At 40.1% G+C, this 26,428-nt stretch overlaps 1 protein-coding gene across 5 annotated transcripts in view; it reads left to right on the top strand.

Moving 5' to 3' along the window:
- Positions 1-22,268, top strand: part of NPNT (nephronectin) — an 82,259-nt gene extending 59,991 nt beyond the window's left edge. For 4 of the 5 annotated variants that reach the window (XM_044224350.1, XM_044224352.1, XM_044224353.1 and 1 more), the window contains 4 exons: positions 9,592-9,678; positions 10,181-10,279; positions 17,864-18,120; positions 19,476-22,268. In XM_044224350.1, coding sequence (XP_044080285.1) covers positions 9,592-9,678; positions 10,181-10,279; positions 17,864-18,120; positions 19,476-19,586 — 554 coding nt within the window. In that variant the 3' untranslated portion in view covers positions 19,587-22,268. The remainder of the gene's footprint in view (positions 1-9,591; positions 9,679-10,180; positions 10,280-17,863; positions 18,121-19,475) is intronic. The other variant, XM_044224355.1, reaches the window with a different exon arrangement.
- The last annotated feature ends 4,160 nt before the right edge of the window (positions 22,269-26,428 follow it).

The following is a 26,428-nucleotide window of genomic DNA, read 5'->3' as shown; positions in this document are numbered from 1 at the left end:
TGATAATGTTGTAAGGAAAAATATCGCGCTTGTAGCCACACTGTGACTTGGGGCCTGTTTTTTTTTTTTTTTTTTTAAAGATTTTATTTATTTATTTGACAGACAGAGATCACAAGTAGGCAGAGAGGCAGGCAGAGAGAGAGAGGGGAAGCAGGCTCCCCACTGACCAGAGAGCCCGATGTAGTGCATAATGCGGGGCCCAATCCCAGGACCCTGAGATCATGACCTGAGCCGAAGGCAGAGGCTTAACCTACTGAGCCACCCAGGTGCCCCGACTTGGGGCCTGTTATGGACTCTTCCTATACCTTTGGTTCCTCATCTGTAAGTGGGGATAAAAACAGTATCTACTTCACTGAACTGTTGTGGTTGCACATGAAACTCTTACCATGTAGGAAGAACTCAGTACACGGTAGCCGTTAACCACTTCTGTTGCTGTTGTTGAATTCAATTATAGAGTAATGATACCATTCCCTACTTAACTCATAAAAATATAGCCCCTTTTTATGTTTGGTTCCAAATCTATGTTTTTATGGTTTTTTTTATTATGGCTCATTATATTTTAATATTATTATTGGCTAAACAGATCCTTTTGGACCCAATCGATTTACTAGTGTGGGCTGTTGGGTGAACAGAGGAAATACAAATGGAAACCTAGCTACTTCCCTTCAATTTTTACCAAATAACTGGAATATCATGCTTCATTTAGATGTTCATAATTACTAGGTGAACAGTTGTGGTTTTAGAAGAGATAGGATCCCATCAACTTCTGTGCTATGCACATGGTGACAACAGCCTTTTGAGAGATTGAGTCTATCTAGGTGGGAAACATGTTACAGGCTGTGTTTCATAAATACAAAAAATAATAGCTGTTTTTCCTTTAAAGTGATTTCTTTGGTTTTAGGGCATTGACTGTGTCCCACACAGCAGGTGGGTTTCCTCGCCTCTCCCCACCTCACCTGGCTCCTGGCAGGGTTACCCTCCAGTTTCCTTGGCTTTGGAAGAGCGAAAGAGAATAGAACTTGTCAGGCATTCTTTGGCTCTGGAAAAGATGTGTTCTCACCCTTATGGTCATACTTAAAAAAGAATCTCTTTTAGATAGTCTCTTCTCCTGGGATTGCCCTAGGCAGTGAGTTGTTCTGAAATTTTATTAAAGGAGAAATAGGTGAGCCATGTAAATTGGGCTCCTTGCTGAGTACTGAAGCAGTGTCTATGTTCCACCTTTCACCAGAGATTTAATTTTTTCCAGCTCTGCTCTTTACTGTCAGCCCAAAGGGCTATCTTTTGAACATTTTATATTCTTCCTATGGGATGAAAGCTTTGGCAGACAAGGGCTTATATCTGTGGAGCCCAGAAACCCTTTTCTTTTTACTAGTAATCAGTATATGGCTAAGAATTTTCTCTAATGTGGTTAAGAAAATTTCAGAAACTCCTTTCCCATCCTTTTATTTGCTTCTCTCTGGTCATTTAAAGCTATAAGGCGTATGTTCTTCATCTGGAGAGGGAAAGAGAGGGGTGGGGGTAGAGAGAGAGAGGCAGGAGACTGTCTCATAAAACCCCAGTGATTCATCCCCACTCTGTAGTCTTTAAAAATCCCCTAGGTTTTGCTTTCAGAAAGAGCCTTCAGACTATTGAGAGTTACATATGCACCATTCTCTTCCACTGAACCGAAGCCCTAACCATAGAAGCAACTTAGGACAGTGTTATCTTTAATCTTTTAGTCTCACAACAAATGCCAGAACTAGCCTGGGTAATGTCAAGGTAGCCACCCTGGAACACAAAGAGAATTTGCAAAGCTACCTTTAATAAACAGTGTTTACATTTTGCTACAGTTAACTCTTCAGAAGAAGTCTGGTGATGGGAGGGGTGTATGATAATATTTACTTTTACTTCACTGTGCTTACTCTTAATGCTTTTTGGGTAAAAGTATTGTTGATTATTTGGGAAACCTCATTTATGAGCACAAGCTATATATTAATATTATGTTCCTGGGGAAAATATATTTAATAGAAAATGCTAAGCCAAAGGATCTTTTTCAAGAGATTTCCTGCTTATTCGTGTGGCCAGTTCTTCTCATGGGCTCCAGGGCCCTCCAGCCACAGGGGAAAAGTACCAGGTCCCTAAGCACAGTCCAACCCCATTTTTACCCAGCTGTCTGCACACTTCATGCCTACACCTTTCCTTTGTTTTAGTTCATGCAGAAGGCTGTAGGAAGCCCTGGGCAAGTGATATGTTTTGGTGGGTAAAACATTGGCCAATGGGAGGAAAAAATGTAGGAAATGAATCTTCTAAGACTATATGACCATTCTTTAGTTTATGCTCATTTGGTCATAATGGCTCTCTGACCTTCACTTTCACCTCCCTCCTATTCATTCTCCACGCTACAGCCAGAATGTTGCACCTGACCTGAGATCTTGTAAAGGCTTCCAGCTTCTACCAGTATAAAGCCCCAAATCTCTACAGGGCTTTAATCTGTTCACATCTGTCTCTGGCTTCACTTGGTGCCCTTCCTCCCGAACTCTTCCTCCCCCACCATGAGCTCTAGAGCTAGAAGGATCTTTGAGTTCCACACCCTTTCATTCTCCAGGGCACTAGCTCGCCTTAATGCATCCTTCCTGTGGTGCTGTGAGCACCACCTCTGAGAGATCTTCATGCATCTGTCCTCCCCAGGCTAGCTTAGTCAGCCCCCAGGCCCCACCCCCATGCTCACACAGCCTCCTCTACTTGTCTTTAAAACATTCATTACCTGGAGAAATTGTTAGAAGTCTGTCTTTGCCTCTGGAAACTAGACCCCATGAGGCAAGAGTAATCACATTTCTTCATAAGTTCTTAGCCCAGTGCCTTCTACCCAGTGGATTCTGTTTCTTGACTGCATTAAAAAGTGGATAGAATAGAGGGAGAATAGATAGACAGACAGTAGAAGAATTCTATTGTTAGCATTTCTCCTATCCTTTTTTTTTTTTAAAAGATTTTATTTATTCATTTGAGAGACAGAGATCACAAGTAGGCAGAGAAGCAGGCAGAGAGAGGAGGAAACGGGCTCCCTGACGAGCAGAGAGCCTGATGTGATGCTTGATCCTAGGACCCTGGGATCATGACCTGAGCTGAAGGCAGCGGCTTAACCCACTGAGCCACCCAGGTGCCCCTCTCCTATTCTTTTTTTTTTTTTTCCTAATTAAACAAACTTTATTATATATATTATTTATTCTCTTTGAAACAATGACAGTGACTTATTTCACTAAGCGTGATACCCTCTAGTTCTATCCACGTTGTCGCAAATGGCAAGATTTCATTTCTTTTGATGGCTGCATAGTATTCCATTGTGTATAGATACCACATCTTCTTTATCCATTCATCTGTTGATGGACATCTAGGTTCTTTCCATAGTTTGGCTATTGTGGACATTGCTGCTATAAATATTTGGGTGCACGTGCCCCTTTGGATCACTACGTTTGTATCTCCTATTCTTTTTGAAATCACTATATCACTTGAAGAATTAATGGTCCAATTACTACACAGTATCAGATATGTTTGTTTTACAAAATATATATATATTGCATATTTAAAGTGACTATTAGCTAAAATACAAAGCAGGGAAAATAATGACAAAAATCATGTACAAGTGTTTATCCTGGTTATTTAGGCAAGACTCGTATTTTGTTTTATTATTATTATTTCTAAAAGATTTTTATTTATTTGTCAGAGAGAGAGCACAAGCAGGGAGGGTTATAGGCAGAGGGAGAAGCAGGCTCCCTTCTGAGCAGGGAGCCCAGTGTGGGACTCCATCCCAGGAACCTGCGATCATGACCTGAGCCAAAGGCAGACGAATAACCGAGTGAGCCACCCAGGTGTCCCCACTAGTCATTTATTTTAATTAACATTTTCTACATTGATTAAAATAGTTCTCTTGAACCAAAGAATATGTCCAAATTCACTAATATATTTCAATTTCATAGCCTCACATTTAACAACAGGTATCAAGACAATATTCAGAGTTCTCCTTGAGGCTCCTGAGTGGCTCAGTTGGTTGGGCATCTGCCATAGGCTCAGATCATAGTCCTGGGGTCCTGGGATCAAGCGCCACGTTGGGCTCCCTGCTCAGCAAGGAATCTGCTTCTCCCTCTCCCTCTATCCCACTTTCCCATTCATCCTCTCTCACTCTCTCTCTCTCTCTCAAAAAAAAAAAAAAAGTTCTCTATGAGCAATCGAAATACAATTAACAGATATATAGTTGCTATGGGGTAGGGAGTCTATATATGTGTTTTTTTTTTTTTTTTGTAAAGATTTTATTTATTTATTTGACAGAGAGAGATTACAAGTAGGCAGAGAGGCAGGCAGAGAGAGGAGGAAGCAGGCTCCCTGCTGAGCAGAGAGCCCGATGCGGGACTCGATCCCAGGACCCTGAGATCATGACCTGAGCCGAAGGCAGCGGCTTAACCCACTGAGCCACCCAGGCACCCTATATATGTGTTCTTATAGAACTCTTTTCTTTAGATGTTTTAGGTAATATTTTTTCCACAACAGAATTTTTTTTTTTTTTGATAAACTGTTCTAAAAGTTTACAATTACAAAAGACAAGGCAAACCAAATGAATGGGGAAATATCACTTTCATTTCCAATACTCAGACCACCATTAGTGCCGTAGTGGTATATATATATATTTTTAACTGAGTAGTTATTGACCTACTACCTTATATTAGTTTCAGGTGTACAACACAATGATTTAATGTTTGTATGCATGTTGAAATGATAACTACCATAACTCCAGTTAACATCTATCATACTTTGTTACAAAATCGTCTCTTGTGTTGAGAACTTTTAAGGTTTATCCTGTTAGCAACTTTCGAATATGCAATGAAGTATTACTAGCTATAGTCAGGATGCTCTACATTATATCCCTCTAACTTACTTATTTGATAACTGAGAGTTTGTAACTTCTGAGTCCCACTTGCCCACCCTTCACCCCCTGCCTCTGGCCACCACCAGTCTGTTCTCTGTATCTATGACCTTGTTTCCATTTTTAAGATTCCACATGTGAGCCAGATCTTGTGGTACTTTACTCTGACTCGTTTCACTTACCATCATGCCTTCAAGGTCCTTCCACTATTGTCACAAGAGGTGAGATTTCATCTCTTTTTATAGAGGAATGATATTCCTCTGTGCATATACAGACCACATCTTCTTTATCCATTCATTTGTCAGTGGACACTTAGGTTGTTTCCAGGTCTGGGCTGTGGGGAAGATGCCGCCGTGAATATGAGAGTGCTATCTTTTTGAATTCGTGTTTTATTTTCTTCAGATAAATACCCAGGAGTGGAATTGCTGGATCATCTGGCAGTTCTAGTTTTAATTTTTTTGAGGAACGTCCATACTGTTTTCTATAGCGACTGCACCAATTTGCATTCACATTAACAATGCACCAGGGTTTCTCCACATCCTTGCCAACGATTGCTATTGGTCTTTTTGATTACAGCTGTCCTAACAGGTGTGAGGTGATACTTCTTCAGGGTTTTGGTTTGCATTTCCCTGATGGCTGGTGATCTTGAGCACCTTTTCATGTACCCATTGGCCTCTGTATGTCTTCTTTGGAAATACATTGATTTGGTCTACTTTTTTTTTTTTTGCTATTAAATAGTGGGAGTTCTTTTTATATTTTGGATAGTAATCTCTTATCAGATATGATTTGCAGTTATTTTCTAATTAGTAGCTGGCCTTTTCATTTTGGTGATGGTTTCCTTTGCTGTGATTTTTAGTTTGATATTGTCCTACTAGTTTATTTTCGCTTTTGTTGCCTTTGCTTTTGGAATCAGATCCAAAAAAATGACTGTCAAGACCAGTGTGAAAGAGCTTACTGCCTGTATTTTCTTCTAGTGGTTTTATGGTTTCAGATCTTACATTCAACTCTTTAATCCATTTTGAGTTCATTTTTGTGTGTTATGTAAGATAGTGGTTGAGTTTCTTTTTTTTTTTTTTTTTTTTTGCCAGTGGCCTTCCAGTTTCCTCAACATTTCTTTTTTTTTTTTAATTTAGTTTTTATTTTTTATAAACATATATTTATATCCCCAGGGTACAGGTCTGTGAATCGCCAGGTTTACACACTTCACAGCACTCACCATAGTACAAACCCTCCCCAATGTCCATAACCCACCACCCTCTCCCAACCCCCCTCCCCCCAGCAACCTTCAGGTTGTTTTGTGAGATTAAGAGTCACTTATAGTTTGTCTCCCTCCCACTCCCATCTTGTTTCATTTGTTCTTCTCCTACCCCCTTAACCCCCCATCTCAACATTTCTTGAAGAGACTGCCATTTCCCCATTGCATGTTCTTGGCTTTTTTGTTGTAAGTTAATTGGCCGTATATGCTTGGGGGGTCGTGTTGTTTTTGCCACTCTTGTTTCTAGTCCGTTGTTTTGTTTGCTTATTTTTCTTGTACATAGTTGAGATCATACTGCTTGAATGACTTTTTCCCACTACTTATTTCACTTAGTATTTTCACATAAAACATAAAATATACCAGAGAGTGGGGTGGTGAACCTTCTCTTGACACTGAGGTGGAACAGTCTTAGCAATCCATAGTGGTATGTGTGAGAAAGGAGAAATAGTTGAACAATTTGGCAGGGTTACAGAGTAGAGGACACAGAATTTTAAGCACTAATAGCTGCTGAGCACGTCAGGTCTCTAAATTCCTTGGAATGTTTCCCAGTGAACTGCAGTGAAGGTGTGCTTGATCAGCTCCTGCTGAAGTTAGTGTTTTAGGTACTTGGTTTCTAAGAACTATTAATGAAACATCTGGCACTTTGCAAGTTGTTAGATGACACATTCTTTGAATTGCTGTTTTCCAAACGTGTGATCTCCTCCCTTCCTTTCTCTCTAACCTCATCCCATATCACTTTCCCCATTTCTCAGCATCCTTCCTCCATGCTCATGCAAGCCTTTCTCTAACTGTTCTGAGCACCTTCTTTGTAATGGCTGCCTGAAACACTCCTTCTTCCCCTGGCCCAATGCTTTTTTTTTTTTTTTTTGCTTTGAAGTTTTCCCATTCTTTCCCTCTTGGTCTACATGGTGCTTCTGTAGAGAGGTTCCCCTTGATCTCCCTTTATGACCAGTTTATTATCGTGAGCGGAAGTCACCCTCATTGTATAATGCATGCAATGAATTTTTTGAAGAACACTTGTGTTCCTTAAGAAGGATATTTGCAAGCTGTGTTCACACAGTGTTATATTGATGGTGGAAGTGATACCCCCTAAATAAGCATGAAGTGTTTAAGTGTATTTGTAGTACAGAGGTTTCTAAGAATACATCTTACAAGTACCATAGGACACAGTGTTATGTGCATGCAAGCTGCACCGACTGCATGGGACTCCCATTCTAGAAAGAATGAGGTGATGAGTTCACTTGTACCATAGATGTTTCTAAGACAGCCACTTACAAACTTTCTGTGACAAGTGTTATTTCAGTGACTGGAAATTATCCCCATGTTGTAATATCTGTATTACAGTGTTAAGATTCCCGGTAATAAGGATGCTTCTAAGAACAACAACAAACAAAAAACAGGCCCTTTGTGCCGGTAGACCTTTGTACAGTCCTCCCCCTCTACACCAGGCACCTGTTTACCATTTAACAGTCAGCTAGAAAAACGGGGGCTGACCAGCTGCCATAAGGTAGCACCACCGTATGGTACCGTAAGATTTGAGCCATATTCCAATTGAGAGATAATTTGTATAAGTTACAAGAGAATAAAAAATGATGGTTCTGTAGAATTTTTTGAACTTTCTCTGTATCGTGAGAAACGAAGCATGTTTGCCTACAACTTTATAATATTTCTAGCAAATAAGAGGCAGACTCCCTCTTAGAGTCCTATGGGAAGCCAGGAAAGCTATAAATGGATGTCTCCCTGTCAGTCATTTAGGTGTACAAGAAGGTGGCCAGTTACCTCACCCCAGAACACCTGTGTCAGCAGTGTGTCCCCAGAACTTATCTGTTGACTGGCTTCTTTTCTCCTATCCCTTTCAGGCTGGGTATATGTGAGTGTCTGTGTAGGGAGGGGATGGGTCTTCACTGTTTGGACTTTGGAAACAAAAGAAAAAATTTTAAAAGCGGGAAGCTAGAAAAAAAATCAGTGCAAATATTATGGGATTGTTAATTTTAAAAAATTCTTGCAAAAATAATAGAAATAGTATTGAAAAAGAACCCTTCTGACTGATATCTGTTCCTTGGCATTTGACATCTTTTACTCCCTGCCTTATAAAAAAATACAGTTAATGAGATTCTGGCAAAGAAAAGGGAGTAGCCCTGGTGTTTGGCCAGGAATTCCCCTTCACTGACATTCCCACAGACCCCCAGCCTCCAACCCAGTTACTCTTCAGGACATCCTCTGATGTTTTTCCTTCTCAGCCCTCATCGACATTTAGAGTTGTAGTGTGGATTTATGTTTAGCGTGGTTTAATGTTTGCCTGTCTGATTAGAATGCAAGCTCTGGAGGGTCGGGTCCTTCTTGGTCTTGTTCACCCCTTTACCTGTCTCCCTGGACTGCCATGGTACTTGGCATGGGAGGGGAGGGCAAATTACATTGAATAACTAATGTTTTAAGTGACTCCATTTTTTAAAAAAGTAGATTCTTAAGCTCTGTTCCAGTTGGCTCATGTGAGGAAAAGGGTTGACAAAATAAGATTTTCACCTCTGTGCAGTAAACACCTTGAGGGCCTGTCACCAGGTCAAATGGTGGAAATGCCACATGAATAATGCATGGTTGATATCCTCTAGGACCTCAGAAGCTAGCAGAGGGACACACACACATGTATGTGAATAACTGCAGTTCTCCACAGAAGAGTATAAGAGAGGTGTGCCCATGAGCCTTTGGAGAGTGCAAGGGGGAAGGATTTAATTCACCTTGACACCTACAAGGGGTGTCAAAGTTTTCAGCCACGCATGATGTTTACATTGGGGTCTTGCATGAAGAGGGGACATTTGGCAAGTTAATTAGTAAGAACAAGAGGATCCCAAGCTGGGGATTGGGTCAGAGAAAATGAATGGCATGGTGTGGACAGTGTGTGTGTATGTTCTGGGGGGTGGGTTGTGAATGCTGCACCAGGAAGTTTGGATTTGATCTTTAAGGAGCCAGGGAACCTTGCTGAGGTAAGATTTATAGATGGAGTGTAGCAGTGGGCAGCCTTCATTGTGTGGGGAGTTGATGCTGTGGTTAGAAAGCCAAACCATTCACTGCAGCTGCAGGCATTTTCTGTTAAACCACTTTCATTTAGAGGTCATAGTGTATCTTTCAGAGAAACAAATTCTAGATTTTGACAAAGGTGAATATTTTGCTAGAAACTGGTAGCTCTTTTAAGATGTATTTTCCTGGTAAAGACTTATTAATATATTTTTATATTGAATTTTAGAAACCTTTGGAAAACATGTTTAAAATTTGTATTCACTATAAGTACCTATGGAACAAACATCATGAATCTTAATGTGACATGTAATGAAATATTTTGGATTCTTCCAGATGTGTGAAATACATAGGTGTTCTCCCACTGTGCCCTGGTTAAGGCAGGTGTCTTTATCAATACTCACCCAAACCAAACCTCCCTCTCTTGCAGTTCCACGGCAGCCTTCAAACGACTTGTTTGAAATATTTGAAATTGAAAGAGGAGTCAGTGCAGATGATGAAGCAAAGGATGATCCAGGTAGATACTTAATTTTTACTATGTGATGATGATATTTTATTGTTTCCTTCCATTTCCTGAAAATGAATTTTAAACTGTAGATGTTCAGTTACATCTGGGAAAAGTGTACTTTTTTTTTTTAAACAATTTGGTTTCCTTTGTAGTAATATAGTTGTTGATTGAAAATAATTATATGTCATCATTATCTTTTTAAAAAAATAATAAAGCACACTTAACTTGTGAAGAGGAAATCCTGTTTTGTAAGTGATGGTGTAACAAGGTCATAATTTGGCAACATTCTTGTGTTCTATTTTTATAGAACACAATGTGTGTTCTATAACACAATTGTTCTAAGAAAGGATTCATGTAATCTTCCTTCGATCTCATGGAGAGAAGTTCTGGTCAGATAGTTAAGTGTGGCTAGAAGAGAACACTTATGCAGATCGATAATCCTAGTTCACAAGTTTGTTTTTACAAATTGTGCCATTGTGGACTACTCATTGTTCTGGTTATTTTTTTGTAGGTGTTCTGATACACAGTTGTAACTTTGACCATGGGCTTTGTGGATGGATCCGGGAAAAAGACAGTGACTTGCACTGGGAACCAGTGAGAGATCCAACAGGTAAAAGCAGTTAATCTGTATCCGTTTGAGCCTATCTGGGGACCCTGGTTCTAACAATCAAGAATACTGTTACATATCTCTGTTTACCCTCTTTATTCAGTAAAGAAAGGTCTCTTCCAGCATTTCATATTTCATTAAGTGAACTAGTTAGCAATAAACTAGAATTATATTATGGGAAGACAAGTAATACATTAAAGGGCCAACTAGTTTCTCTCAAAGAGCTTGGTAAGTAAAACCTTTAGACTCATTCTAAAATAAAATGAAATAAAAACTTGAAAAATAAAATTTTCAAGTTACTTTTAGTGCCCCATTCCTAGGCATGAGAGAAATAATGTAACAGTACATCAGTCCTGGTGGTCATCCACAGTTGTTTTCTTAATTATGTCCTTTTTTAAAAAGATGTGACACATAGCAAAAAGACATTAGAAGATTCTGTGAAGTTGTGAATATTTCTCTGGAAAAAATTTCAATCTAATTTAGATGCTGGAGAAATTAGTTACAAATTACCACCATTTATTCCACAAAAGAATGTTACTAGAGAGAGAGATTTAGATGTAGTTCCTTGGAAAACTAACAAACTTTTAAATTGCATGCTTCCTACTGATACAACGTTTCAGTGCTTACAAGACAAAACATCTTCTTGTTTCAGAAAGCAAAGTTACTTACATATTTTTGTTGGTTTTTTCCCCTCCCCTCAGTAATTAATTTTTTGTGTGTAGGTGGGGCCAATTTAATGGGAGGGTGAGGAGTTAAGTTTCTTTTCTTCCCTTTATAGTCGTGGTTCTAGACTCAGGAATGAAAGTTTTTGTCTTAAAAGCCTAGCTCTTGAATAGCATTGCAGGTTAGATAGGTAGAGCACAAAACACATAAAAGTTAACTTGAGAGAAGATACGCTCTGTTAAACCAGTTCTTAAACTTCAGTGTGCGTACAGATCAGTTAGGGGCCTTGTTAAGATGTAGATTTTGTTGCATTTCTAACATGCTCCTTGTGGATATCTATGGCATTACTCCTTGTTGTAGATTGTGAGTAGAAAGTTTTTTAAAAAATTAGCTCAAAATATATTCATTAGATTCCCCCTAAGGTGGAAATAGAATAGATTTTTTAAAAATGAGAAATTGAGGGCACCTGGGTAGCTCAGCTGGGTCAGTGACTGACTCTGGATTTTGGCTCATTTGTGGTCTCAGGTTCCTGGGATCGAGCCCCAAGCTGGACTCCCCACTCAGAGGGGGAGTCTGCTTATCTCCCTCTGCTCATTCCCCCACTCATGCACATGCATGTGCTCTCTTGCTCTCTCTCTCTCTGAAATAAATCTTTTAAAAAAAGTAAAATGAAATTTTGAGGTGAGCTTTTAAAAATATGAATATTCAATAAATTCACATGGGGTTTTAGATTCTCTAAGCTATAAAACAGATTTTAGTGGAACATCCCCCCCCCTCCCCAATACAGTGACATTCCTCTCATTTAAGGTTGACTCTGAGCAGGACATTATTATTACAGTCACAGATATCTGTGGGTAAGAGAGCAACCATTTATTTAATATCTACTGTAATCCCAGCTCCATCATCTCAGTGGTTCAGTTTAATCCTCTCACCTGCCCTTTGAGGCAGGTAATTCTGCTTATGTTTCACAAAGGAAACACTGAGACCCAGAGGTTGTACACATTTCCTAAAGCCACAGAGCTGAAGACGGGACTTCATATCGAGGTCTCCTTGTACGTCATGTGGTTTCCCCCCTTCAGTAGTGGACACTATCTGCTTAGCAGATCTCAGGTCTATAGATTTGACTGACCCCTGATCTGGGGTCGTTTGCTACAGAATGGAGCATCTTTGACAGTCATATTGGATAGAATGGTGAACATTGCTCATGGTTATAGTCAATAACCCCTTCGAGTAAGGTACCCTGGTGAGTTATTCATGCTAAACTCAGAGGAATTCATTATACTTCCATGGAAGCATCCAGTGTAGAAAATCCGTGTGAAGTTCTTGATTTTTACAATTTCCATACTCTATTTTAGAACAAGTTTTGCATTTTAACGCTTTTTGTTATTCATTATATATGTAAATATTTAAATTTGTGGTGACCCAAATTCCACTTGCCCTCTGCTAAAAAGAGAGGGTTAGAAATAGAATGGTAGACCAAAACAAAAAAAAAGAAAAAGAAAAAGAAAAAAAAATGGAAGCAGTCATTTGGCAATGATAGCAAAGAATGCATTGAAAGGGTCGGTAGCCATTTTTGTGACTCGGTAGCTCTTGATTATTGTCTCTGGCCCCTGGAAGGGGGCCATTCTTTCTGTTTCGTCCCTTCCCCTCTTCCCTTCTGCTGATAGCTAAGATGCAAGGGGAAGTTACTCAAATAAAAGCCTTTATTGTTTTAGCAAGTAATTATTAAAACAGTATGAGTGAAACCTCTGTCACACTACTAAAGAGTTGGGTCATTTCCATAGAAATAGAATATTTTTCCCAGAATGACAAATCTACTTGGTGGGTTCTTTCTATCTGAGAAGAACAGAGATAATTGTAGGTCACTTCTAAGAACACGACCTAGTTGGAAAGGTATCCCAAAGCCTGTGGGAAAACAAGTGAAGAAACCAGAATGTTCAGCTTGGAGAAGAAATAATGGAGCATGACTGATTTCCAAATATTTGACCAACAACGTCTTTCACAGTTATTCTGGAACCACAAGGGGATGAGAAGTCAGATCAGCAGGTAAAAGCTAAAGGGAGATCCGTTCTGATTCACTCCCAGAAAGAACTTGCCCGTCATCAGAGCTGTCTAAAAAGAGAACAGGATGACAGGGCAATAGGGAGCTCTCCCTTGGTGGAGAGGTTTTTGGGTGACGTGTAGCAAGATGTTGTTTTGAGCACTGGGTAAGTGTTGGATTAGAAAATCTGCTACACCACCTTTGAGAGCCTGAGTCAGAATGGAATGCCCCCACGTCGTTCCAAAGAGATTGCTGAGCAGCCAGGCTCTAGCTTGGGGAAGGGATGGGAGGACAAAAGGATGGTAGAGGGGAAGATAGGGTAGGAGTACATGGCATGCGTCAGGCTGGAACTGGGAAGGACCTTTTTAGAATGTGTTGGGGAAATCTAACCAGATACTGATGGAAAAGTACTAATAAGGCTTATCATGAAAAATGCCAGTTTTCCTTCTAGGAAGTTTAGGGATCTGAGTGTGTGTATATCACACGCTAAGACCAGAGAAAACTATAACCAATTTAATAAATTATTTCTGTGTATTATCTAATTACCAAGCTAAATTTTTTTCTATCTAGACTGTGCCATTTGTAAGGGAACATATGTTTGGATTTTCACAATTGTGACTGATTTTTAATGTGCATGGTCTTGAACTTCATGGTGAGATAGTGAAATTAATACATGCCTCTAAGGGGTGGCAGATTGCGCTGCTGACAGATGTGGTGACGCCCTGAAGACACACCCTACTGTAAATGTCAAGACTGGTCCCTGGGGGCCCTTTTCCTGAAACCCTGATCTCTGGGGATCAGGGTGAAAGGAAACTGACTCAGTGCTGTGTCTGCTACTGACAGCTACAAGGTATTCACTTTAGAATATATAGCAAGCAGGCTGGCTTGTACATGCAAGTATGTCTGTTGCAGCATTAAACATTATTTTGAAATACACAAATGGAAAAGTAAACCAACTGTGAAAAAAAATAAAAGCTTCAGCCCCCAGCCCTGGCTCCCCGTCACCCTCCCCAGATGCAACCAGTTTCTTGGTTATCTTTCCAGAGATATATTTTTTTGCCCCCTGCTCTGTACCTTGCTTTTGTCACTTAAAGATCATATCTTATAAGAGTTAACACATGTGGACTTTGCAGCCAGAAGGCTTGGGCTGGAAGCTAGTGCCAGCACGCAGTAGCTTTGACCTTGAGCAAGTTATTGAAATGGAGATAATAGTGTCTAGGAAACGTATGGGAGGCATTTAAAGCAATGCCTGTTTGACAGTTAGCATTAAAATAGTATTAGCCATTGTCGCTGGAGGCTGTCCTGTGTTGGTACTGAAGAGCACCTTCATTCTTCTTTATGGTTGTTACTCCACTCCTTCTCAGATGTACCACCCTGTACTTGACCCACATTTCAGGAGAACAGTGCTGCAGTGAATAGCCTTGTACATGTCTCATTTCATATATGCTTGAATCTATCTGTGGGATATTCCTAAATATGGAATTGCTAGATCACACGGAATTTGTGTTTTGAATTTTGATAGTTTTCTCAGTTGTCCTTCATAACAGTTACAGCAATTTATGCTCCCACCAGTAATATTTAAGAGCCATCCCCAATAAATCTTATTAAACTGTTTTTTATCCTTGCCAAGCTTATAGGTGAAAAGGCGTCTCCTTTTGATTTTAGTTTGATTTTCTCTTACTGTGAAAAGATGACCATCTTTTCATATAATTAATCTTCTCCTGTGGTGCCCTTTATTTTGTGTGTTCTTATTATTGATTTGTTAAGTTCTTTATATAAAAAGAGAACTTAGTCCCTTTTGTGTTTTGCAACTTTTTTTTTTTTTTGGCTTTTCTTATTGTTTTATGGTACTTTTATCTTAAAGTGAAAATTTGGAGGGCACTTGGGATGAGCACTGGGTGTTACATGTAAGTGATGAATTGCTGAACTCTACTCCTGGAAGTAATACTACACTATATGTTACCTAACTGGAATTTAAATAAAAATTTGAAGTTACAAAAGAAAAATAAAATTAAAAAGTAACAATTTGGAGACTTCAATAAGAAATTGGCTAAATTATTAATGGCATACTTGGAGCTATGAAAAATGTCTGAAATCGAAAAATGACAGATATAGTTAATGAAAACAAGTTATTACACTGAAAAAAAATGTTTATACTCCTGTGTGTTTGTATTCATGGATATACATAGAAGTTCAAATGTTAACATTAGTAATTATCTCTGGCTTTTGTGATCATGCATATTTAAATTTTCTTTATGCTTTTCTATTTATCTCTCTTTTCCTGCAGTGAGCATTGCTGTATTATATCTCATAAAAAACAAAAAAAGAAGGTCTTTGCATTTGAGATATAAATACCAGCAAACCATAATGATCTTAGTTCTACCTGGGCTGGTTTCTCATCTAGGCCAAAAATATAAGAAAAAAATCACTGCAAAACTCCCCCTCCTTTTTATGACCACACAGTTAACATGTAAAGTAATAGACATTATGTTGTTCTCTTTGTAAGTTGAAATTGTAAAGGCACCAGCCAGTACAGAGTTAAATTTTATCACCTAACTTTCTGGCAAGTCTTGTTTTGTTTTGTTAAATAATAAATGCTACAAAAACAAACTTTAGATATTGCGATGCTTTAAACTGAAATCATGAAAATAGTTAATATAATTCTATATTTAAACCAGTATTTTGGAACGGAAGTTAAATTTTTTATTTAATAGGTAACTTATTCGGGGTGCTAGGTCAGTTTTTCCCTTAGCTACTATTCCATCCTTGTAACATTTTCTTTTATTAAAAAGGGAAAGAATTCTTTATGGTAAGACTAAAACCTGGTGCCCACAGAGAAAGAGCTGTTACAGCCTCATTTATCATGATTTACATTTTAGTTTTAAGTTCTATACAAAGGGACTATTTGGCTATTAGGATGCCTTGGTTTATTAGGTTGTTTGCAGGCATTTCTGGCATTGTGATATGAGTGTACATTCCGCAGGGTCTTAAGGTAATCCTCGTTTTCTTAAAACTTTCAGGTTAACTGTAATACCTTATACCTTAGTCTTAACCTAAATACCTGTGATGACTCAAAGCTGACTTACAGGGAGACATTTAAGCCCCATCTAAATGTTTTGGCCCAAAATATTGTTTGGATTAGTTCGATGGGGCACAGGGTGGGGGAGGAAGAAATTCTCTGTGTTTTCGGTGAGTCAAGTACATGCCTCAAAGACCTATTGCCCTGCAGTTTTTTTTCTATATTCTTAGAACCTTATTTATTCAGCAAATGACATCAAAGCCCTACCATATGCTAGGATATAAAATGGGGTGGTTTGGGGGGAAAGCTCAGGTTTTCTTTTTTGTTGTTGTTACATTAGTCACCATACAGGACACCATTAGTTTTTGATGTACTGTTCCATTCTGACCTCAACGAGTTCACAGTCTCCTGGGGGACAGAAACCTGTAAGCCAGTGATTCCAGTCTGAGAGCAACAAGGGCTGAATTAGGGGGTCAGGCAGTTCTGAGCTCAAACCATGACCCTGCCCCTCATTGGCAGGGTGACACCTTGGGTGCCTTCACCTCCCCAAGCCTTAGCTTCTGCAGAGGCAAAACAAGCCAAATGAGTGTTCCCCTCAAGACTCGTTAGCAGGGCCAACAATACTCACGGTAGAAAGGCTAACGAGCCTGGTGCAGGTGCAGGCAGAGTACACACAGATTACCTCTTTGGTCCTTTGAATGCTCAAAGGGGACTCATTAGAGAAGTCACTTGAAGAAAAAGACCTCCCCCAAATTATCATGTTTTATACAAAGCCTAAGAAAGAAAGGATGGTGTATCTTTTAACTGAGAAATAAGTAGCATTTCTACCAAAACAGGTACAGGTGTTTAACATTCCAACCACATATTTCTTAGGGATAACTCAGTGCTGGAACCGTGTTTTCCAGTTAGCTCTAATAAAACAGCTGGAGGGAAGGTCATTTACACATGGACTGAGTTTCAAAATACCACTCCCAAATTTCCCTCTCTTGAGAAGCAGTATCCCCGACCTCACTTCTGCTTAAACAACCCCCTGCCCCCTCCCCCACACTACAGTGGCGGTTAATCTAACAATAGGGGGACACAAACTCTGCAGCCATAGGGATCTGAGGACATCGTCAAAGTGACTTGTCCAAAATGAAAGTTGTTCTTCATATTTTGGGTACATGTATATGTAATAAAAAAATTTATATTATATGTAATGTTATAAATTTGTTTTGATGTAAGTGTCTTAAACTAGTTACCCACAATAAAGTTAATGCTCTAGGAAGATGTAGATGTTTCCAGAACACCTCTGCATCTTCTTGGGGCTAGGTGTACTCTCCAGTGTGAGAAGCATAGCAAATAGACCTTTTCAAAGGAGAACTTCTTGCTTTAGAGATTTTTTTAAAAAGAGAGAGAAGAAGAAAGAACAAACATCTCTAGTGCCCGTTTAGATTACTGTCTGCTCTACTGCTTAGAGGTTAATTATCCCCATAGAAAATTCTCCCTGGTAACTAAGAGTCAACAGGCCAGCCAGCTTGACGGCAGAAGCCTACACTGGTGAGGATTGAGAGATGGTGAGCTTGTGTCTGCCTTTGTATGTCTGCTCATATCCAACAGGAAATAGTCCTCGTGTTAAGATTCCTGATCATGGGTCCTGGGCATAATTTGCACTCTCCATGAGCCAGATATTTTCCGTAAACACAGTGCATAGAGTTTGAGGGAGGCCTAGACCTAAATCCTAACTTCTCTTAAAAAATCTGGAATTCTGTACAAATGACGATCTCAGTTTGCAGTTTATTCCAAGTAAAACCTGCCTTGATGCTGTCGGTGCTAGAGAGGGATGTCGGCACGTACACACACAGCCCTGCTTTTCCCATTGCAGGTGGACAGTATCTGACAGTGTCGGGAGCCAAAGGCCCAGGGGGAAAAGCCGCTCGCTTGGTGCTACCTCTTGGCCACCTCATGCATTCAGGGGACCTGTGCCTGTCGTTCAGGCACAAGGTGACGGGGCTGCACTCCGGCGCGCTCCAGGTGTTTGTGAGAAAACATGGTGCCCACGGAGCAGCCCTGTGGGGCAGGAATGGTGGCCGTGGCTGGAGGCACACACACATCACCTTGCGAGGGGCTGACGTCAAGAGCGTAAGTAGAACCGAAAAGGAGGCAGAGCCTGGGAGGTTTTTCTTTCACAGGAGAACTCTAGGATCTGCATCTGAAGAAGCCTCGTTCTCCTCATTGGGGCACAAAGGTTTGTGTTTTTCTGGGAAGGAGAACTCCATTTCCCTTCTCTTCCTATAATCCCTCCTTGCCACTGCTTCCCTTCTTCATTGCCGCCTGCGAAAACACCACCACTCCCCCCACCCCGCCCCCGGTGAAAAGCCCCATTTTTCATGAAAAAAAATTCAGGAATTAAAAACAGTTAACTCGAAAGGGTGGTGAGCTTAACTGTACCTGCTTTTCCTTTTTCTGCAATGCCTTTACTTTTCAGAGTCACCCTAAAGTGTTTCGTCTTTTTTTGATTATTTCTTTTTTTTTGAAATATTTCTTTAAAGTCTAATTTTGCCTCAGAGATCATAGTTAAGCAGCCTTGGGTGGAAACCGAGAACAATATGCTTGGGAAGTTCTATTCTATTCGGACAGGATGTGGGAAAAGCTTTGATTGCATATATAAATTTGATCTTAAGTAATCAAGTCACAGGTAGCAATAAAATGGTCTGTAGCATCCCACTGAAATAATGTTTTTGGAAAAGCATCTTTATGCTTATATTCATAAAACTTGCTATTAGGAGATTCTGCAGCTGTGACTCTAGGTATGTTTCTAGAAACTGCATTAAAGGGGATACAGCTTTTATCTGTCTTGGATTTGCTTTGCTCTTTGAAAAAAATACTGTTTGGAAAAATAAAGCCATTTCAAATTACAGCATAGAAAGGTTTCTCTTTTCAAAAGAGCAAAGATGCGCTACAGAAAATAAAATACAAGAAAGTGTTTGTGGTTTATATAAGCAAAACAGCGCTTTGATTGGATTGTGGCGTTCAGTTTGACTTCATTTTAGGCAGCAAAGCTGGCTCAACCCACGGAGGGAAGAGCGGATGCCTAGGATAGGCTGCGCAGGCTGCGCGGTTACGATCTCCCAGGTCTGCGGCTCTGATCCCTACACCTCTAGTCCATCTCGTTTTTTACTCCTAACCTTGGTCATCTTTGGCATGGTGTACGCATGCCTTCGTAAGCATTCCTAAATGGAAGGAAGCAGCCTGTCGCCCAGGATGGCTTTTTTAAAAGAGTAACCGCTTCTGAATGATGTGGTCTGATGACCAGTTGACTGATGACTGGAGTTTCTACCAAAAGGCAAGCCTCAGGTGACACGGGTCATGTTCTGGTCTTTTCCTTCTGTTGAGTAAGTGCACGCCTCGGTTTGTGGGGAGGGTTGCCTTTATTCTGTGACGTTGGTCGGGAAGGGGCAGAGGAAGCTTGACCGGTGTGTGCATTCTCTCCCCAGGTCATCTTCAGAGGGGAGAAAAGGCGTGGCCACACGGGGGAGATCGGATTGGATGATGTGAGCCTGAGAAAAGGCCACTGCTCTGAAGAACGCGAGCGGCTTCCAAACTAGCAGTGAATTCCCTGTTGCTCTTTTCTGTTTCCGGTCTTCACCTCCTGTCCTCTCGTCCCTCTTATCAGGCCTGGGAGAAGAACGGGCCAGTGGGTCAGGAGAAAGTCTGATGGGGGACCCACACCCGTGGCCTGCTTTTGTGCAATTCCAGCAAACGTTGACACCCTCCTTGAAATACGCGGGGCCCCTGCAGACGCATCCAAGCCAGCTTGGGTGTTACCTTCCAGCCTGCGGCTCTTTTAGGAAGGCCTTTGGCGCGTGCGCTATCTTCCGTCCTAGTTAGGAGGCGTTTGCAGTAGTAGCAAATGATGGGAGACGTTTTCAAAAGAAATCCGTGCAAATGGCCACTCTGTTATCTGTTCAGTGTTGTACCATGAGTAGTATTGACTTCCTTTAAGCTATGTTGTACAAAGTGCTTGTGAAGTTGGTTTCTCCCCTTCCCTTGTTAGCTCTGGCCTGACCTGAACTCTGACTTCTACTGCCATTCACTTTATAAAAGAAGGGTGTGTAACCTCTCAAGATGCATTTATTCTCGTTATCTGTTTTTTTTTTTTTAAAGACAATTATGTAGAGTGGGCACGTAATCCCTCGTTAGTATTGTGTTTTGTGTAAATGTGCTATTGATATTAAGTAGTTAGGTGTTCTTAATATTTACAGACTCTAGTTGCAAGGGAAAAGGCAGCTTGTGATCTCTTGAATTAAAAACTACCCAGTGAAATGTCATCCAGTTCCATGACCTTATTTTGGCAGCAAGAGAAAATCAGAAGACATGTCAAGTGTGGTAGTGGAGGGATGAAGTTTTCATGGCCTTGAGTCTAATCACTGTAAAGGATAGTGAACCATTCAGGTAGACAGGAAACTGCAGTTACCATATAAAACCCTCACTGTTTCAGGTTATGCTTTAAAACCAACAGTTTTCACAATAACATGGCTCTCTTTGGTAATCTGTAAAAAGCTCTGTAAAAGTTCTGGTTGTTTCAGAGAAAAGATTCTGTTTCTGGAAGGCTGAGGGGAAGCATGGGGAAAGCTCTGTTGGAACAGATTTTCATACTAATTTTTAAGTCCATATATATTTAGGTCTTGAATTATGACTTACATGCTGTCTTGTCAGAATGGGATTGGAGGCAAGTCCTGTGCTTGGAGGCATTTTGTTGGGATTCACACACATGTCAGAGCAAGAGAACAAGATTGGAACTCTAGGATCTAGGAACCACCCCCCCCATTTCCTCCCTGGATATTTTACCTTCATGTTAAAAAATATTTAAAAATATACAACTTTTCTAGGGAAACTTACTCCTGAACCTTTTCTTCCATTTCTGATGAAGTAATCAAAATATTTTCTGCTGTTTTTGCCAGGAATCACAAAGATGATTAAAGGGTTGGAAAGAAAGATCTATGATGAAAAATTAAAGGAACTGGGATTATTCAGCATGGAGAAGAGAAGACTGAAGGGCAAACCATTGCTGGTTTTCCAGTGTATGAATGGTTGGTACAGAGAGGATGGTGACCAGCTGTTCTCCATATGTGCTAAGAATAGAACAAGAGGAAACAGGCCTAGACTGGAGTGCGAGGGGGCATTTCCTGGCAGGGACAACTGTTAAATGAGAATCCTTTGTTTAAGAAAAAAAAAAAAAGTGAATGTCTCTCTCTCTCTCCCTCTTTCTCTTCTCTTTCTCTCTTTTTGAGGCTTTTTAAAAAGATCAGATAAGAATCTATTTAAGAAGGTTAAAGATGTTCTTTTGTCAAGGCAGAGTAACAGATTACAGAATCTTCCAAAGGATGTTTTGATCCTATTACCCGATAATGAAAATCTTCGGAGTCATTTGGGCGAGGCCAGGGTCTAATTTAGGCATTTACCTCTTGGCCCCTAATGGAGGAGAACCAAAAGGGGAAAAGCCCACCAAGTGCAGAGCTCACTCAAGATCTCACTATGGCAAACCTAGCAGGATCCAAACAGGAAAAACAAAAACACAACAAACTTGTATTCTTAATAGAGTATGATGGACATTATTTTAGTATCTTAATAATATCCTCATGCAGTAGGATTCAATTTTTTTTTTCGTGGTAAAGGTATAACCCTTTCACTTGCTCAGTGGAGGATATTTCAAGTTTTCAAAGAGACCATAGTAAAGAACAGAGATTTAGAGGTTTTTATCTGATGCGTTCTCTCGGCAATGTGTGTGACTACTTAACCTGGCCCCTGGGAAAGAGCCCTCTGCTCGACATCACTGTCCGGATCCTTGCTTCACCGAACCACTGTAATTCACTTTCTCTTGTCAATTGAAATCTCCCAAGTTCCGCAAAATGGTGGGGGGAGAGGGCTTGAGAAGTAGTTATAACAGAATATCTTTTGTCATTTAACTTGGTGGAGGCAGGACCGGAGCAGGATATAAAGCAGCGAGCTTTCGAGTAGGGGCCAAGCAACAGGGCTTTAGATCCATTTTTAATGATTCATTGCCTTTGTGGTCCTATAACTGCACAACTGAAGAGGAAAGGGGGAAATCATGGAAAATGTCACTTTTAGGTGCCAGTACGACATTGCACTAAGTTGACAGAAGTTATCCAAAGTACTGTATAACATCTTGTTTATTATTTAATGTTTTCTAAAGTGAAAAATGTTAGTGGTTTTCCAAATAGCCAAATAAAAATAATTCTTTGTAAATAAAAGCACTGTTAATGATACCTGTTGTCAGTTATTGTTTGGCATTTTGTTTTGTTTTTGATTGGGAGAATATTAGAGTAGCTTGAAGTTTCACAAACGTCATCTTTTACTTCTTAGAAAACTGGGAGCAAAACTGCTGCCCACACCAGGATGCTTTCTAGGCTATGAAATAGGGGAGACCTTTTTATCAGCATGCCCAGAGAAAGGGGTCTGAGGATCACTATAGCAACATGTTATACCTTAGCAAATTGCTTTGTTTTCTTGTATCTCACTTAGTTGTAAACATTAGTCTTAAACATTAGCCTTTCATGGGAAGTCAGGATCAGCTGAATAAATATATATGAATTCTAAGCAAAAAGTCTTTTACTAGTGTTGGTTTTGTTAACTTATAGTAGTTCACTCATATTCCAGGAACCTTTCCTGATGGCGAAAACAACTATAAGGAAACGAACCTAATGAAATCACTCAGGATTAAAAGTGAGTCGTCCTGACAAAATAATCAGAGGAACTCCCCATTCTGGCAACGCAAACTGCAGTGGAGAGGGCTAGAACTAGGGACCCTGAACAAGTTTTCCTGTCCCAAGACACAGAAGAAACACTAGTTTAAAAGAGCAACTAGTAGGGGCACGGGGTGGCTCAGTCATTAAGCATGTGCCTTCAGCTCAGGTCATGATTCCAGGGTCCTGGGACTGAACCTGCATTCGGCTCTCTGCTCGCCGGGAGGCCTGTTTCTCCCTCTCCCACTCCGACTGCTTGTGTTCCCTCTCTCGTTGTGTCTCTCTCTGTCAAATAAATAAAATCTTAAAAAAAAGCAACCAGTATACAAAAGATCCAGCCCTAGCCGAGGATGCAGAGAAGGGGGAACCCTCTTACAGTGTTAGTGCAAATGCAAACTGGTGCAGCCACTCTGTAGAACAGTGTGGAGGTCCCTCAAAAAGTCAAAAATAGGACAATCTTATGATCCAGTAATTCCACTACTACAGATTTACCCAAAGAATACAAAAATACCAGTTTGAAGGGATACATGCACACTGATGTTTACAGCAGCATTATCTACAATAGCCAAGTCATGGAAACAGCCCAAGTGTCCATTGACTAATGAATAAAGAAGAGGTAATACATACACACACAGGAATATTAGCCATCAAAAAGAATGAAATCTTGCCAGTCGCAATGACAGGGGTGGAGCCAAAGAGTATTACGCATAATGAAATAAGTCAGAAGAAGACAAATACCATATGATTTCACTCATACATGGAATGTAAGAAACATGATCATGGGGGGGAAGAAAGAGGAAAACTAAAAAACAGACCCTTAACTATAAAGAACAAGCTGATCGTTACCAGAGGGGAGGTGGGTAGGAGGATGGGTGCAATAGCTGAGGGGGATTAAGGAGTGCACTTGTGATGAGTACCACGTGTTTCATGTAAGTGTTGAATCCCTAAATTTTACACCTGAAACTGGTATTACACTGTATGTATGTAAATAAAAACAAAAAGAACAAAAGATCCAGCCTTAGAATGCTGCCAACTGATAGAGTGGTTGGAACTTCCCACTGGTCGGAGAGGCTGGTGAGTGCCATGGCTTACAGTCCCAATCCACCTTGGTAGAATGGATGAAAACAGTTCAGGTGCACAAGCCAGCTTCCCACATCAGGAGCCCTGGGCCCCTAGCCTACACCAGCCCCCGCAGCTCCACACCAAGGCAGCCCCAGCACAGCACAGCATCCAATAGGACATCCCTGGTCAGCATTCACTACACCTCCAGCTGTCTCACCAAAGTAACAGGTAAAATGTACCCCAGAACACTCCAGGCCTATACCACTTCAGCTCCAGTTAACTTGCTAGGGTGTCCCATCTGTGGAGCACCCCAGGACCCCATGGCCCACACTGCACCTCAGCTTCAGCTGCCATGCAGGGAGCTCTCTCTGCAGAAAGCCTCAAACCACACTGGCTTGCATCCACTTCAGCTTCTGCTGTCCTGCCAACATGCCCTCTGGGTGGAGAACCCTGGGACATCCCAAACCCATGCCCATTTCAGCTCTGGCCATCCCCCTTGGGGAGTTCCAGCACAGAATGCCCTGGGACCTCCCAGCCCATGCCAGCCACTGTTCTAGCAAACCTAACTTATCAAGCATACATAGTCTACACAGGGGATGACCATACACAAATCAATCCTTCAAGTTTAGAAGTAGCTGTTCTGCCCAATTTATAGAAATAAACACAGAAAGTCAAGCAAAATGTGGAGACAGAGGAATATGGTTTAAATGAAAAAACAAGACAACCTCCCGCAAAAGTAAATGAAATGGAGATAAGCCATATACCAGATAAAGAGTGTAAAGTAATGATCATAAAGATGCTCACTGGACTAAGGAGTGGAAGAACTCAGTGAGAATTTCAACAAACATACAAAATGTAAAAAACTGAAGTTGAACAATACAATAATTGAATGAAAAAATACACTAGAGGGAATCAACAGTAGATTAGCAAATGCAGAACAGTGTTCTGGAATATAGGGTAATGGAAAGCAACCAAGCTGAACAGCAAAAAAAAAGAATTTTTTTCTTTTTTTTTTTGAAAAATGAATTTTTAAAATAAGGATAAGTTTAAGGGATCTCCTGGACCATATCAGGAGAGTGAACATTTGCATTGGAGGGGTCCCAGAAGAAGAGACAGACGAGAAGGGCCAGAAACTTATTTGAAGAAATAACAGCTGAAAACTTCCTTAACCTAGGGAAGGAAATGGACATCTCATTTCAGAAAGTACAGAGTTCCAACAAAGATGAAACTAAAGAGGTCCACACCACAATACATAATAATTAAAATATCTAAGATAATAGAAAGAGTTTCAAAAGTAGCAAGAGAGAAGCAAAAAGTTACAAGGGAAATGCTATGAGGCTATCAGCTGATTTTTCAGCAGAAACTTTGTGGGCCAAAAGGGAGTGGCATGATATACTCAAGCGCTGAGAGGAAAAATACCAATAACCAAGAATATTCTTGGTTACCATAAAGAATTGAAGGAGAGAGAAAGAGTTTCCTAGAAAAATAAAAGTTTAAGAAGTTCATCACCACTAAGCTGACCTTACAAGAAATAAAGGGAGCTCTTTAAGTGGAAAAGGCCATAAATAGATGTAAGAAAATTGTGAATAAAAAAGATATATGACATATGCATATAAAACATGGAGGAGGGAATAGAAAAAAATTTTGGAATGTGTTTGAATTTAAGTGACCAACTGAATATAGACTGCAATATACTTGGGATGCTATTTATCTATAAATGAACAGCATGGTAACCACAAACCCAACACCTATCATAGATACACAAAAGTAGAAAAAAAGCCAAGCATAACACTCCAGAAACTCGATCACGAGAAAGAATAGAGAGGAAAGGAAAAGAGGAGAACTATAGAAACAACCAGAAAACAACTAACCAGAATTGCTATAATACCTATAAATAATTACTTTAAATGTAAATGGTCTAAATGCTCCAATAAAGGAGACATAGATAAGTGCACCCCTATGTTTACTGCAGCATTATTTATAATAGCCAAGATGTGCAAGTAACCCAGGTGTCCATGGATAGATGAATGGATAAAGATGTGTTGTGTGTATACACATACATACATATGTATAGTGGAATACTGCTGAGCCATAACGAGATCTTGTCATGTAAAACAACATGCATGAACCTAGAGGGTATTATGGTAAGTGAAATAAGAGACAGACAAATACAATGATTTCACTTATATGTGGACTCTGAAAAACAAGTGAATAAACAAAAAGCAGGACCAGACCCATAAATACAGAGAAATGATGGTTGCAGAGGAAAGGTAAGGACAAAGTGGGTGGAGTGGAGTGGGAGACACAGACTTCCAGTTACAGAATGAATAAATTATGAGGGTGAAAGTTATAACATAGGGAATATAGTCAATGGTATTGTAATAATGTTGTATGGTGACAGATGGTAGGTACACTTGTGATGAGCATAATAGAGAATTGTCAAAAATCACAATTTTTGACAACAATTCTGTTGTACACCTGAAACTAATATCACATTGTGTTTCAACTATGCTTCTATAAAATATTAGCAAAAAAAATTGTTCTCCTACAGAATTATAAAAAATGCGCTCAGTGGCTTCTTTCTAATAGAGAACACTCATCAGCTGGGAATCTCAAATTTT

Source organism: Neovison vison, chromosome 11 (assembly GCF_020171115.1).
Source record: "Neovison vison isolate M4711 chromosome 11, ASM_NN_V1, whole genome shotgun sequence".
NCBI classification, from domain to species: domain Eukaryota; kingdom Metazoa; phylum Chordata; class Mammalia; order Carnivora; family Mustelidae; genus Neogale; species Neogale vison.
This window is presented reverse-complemented; position numbering and strand designations above follow the sequence as displayed.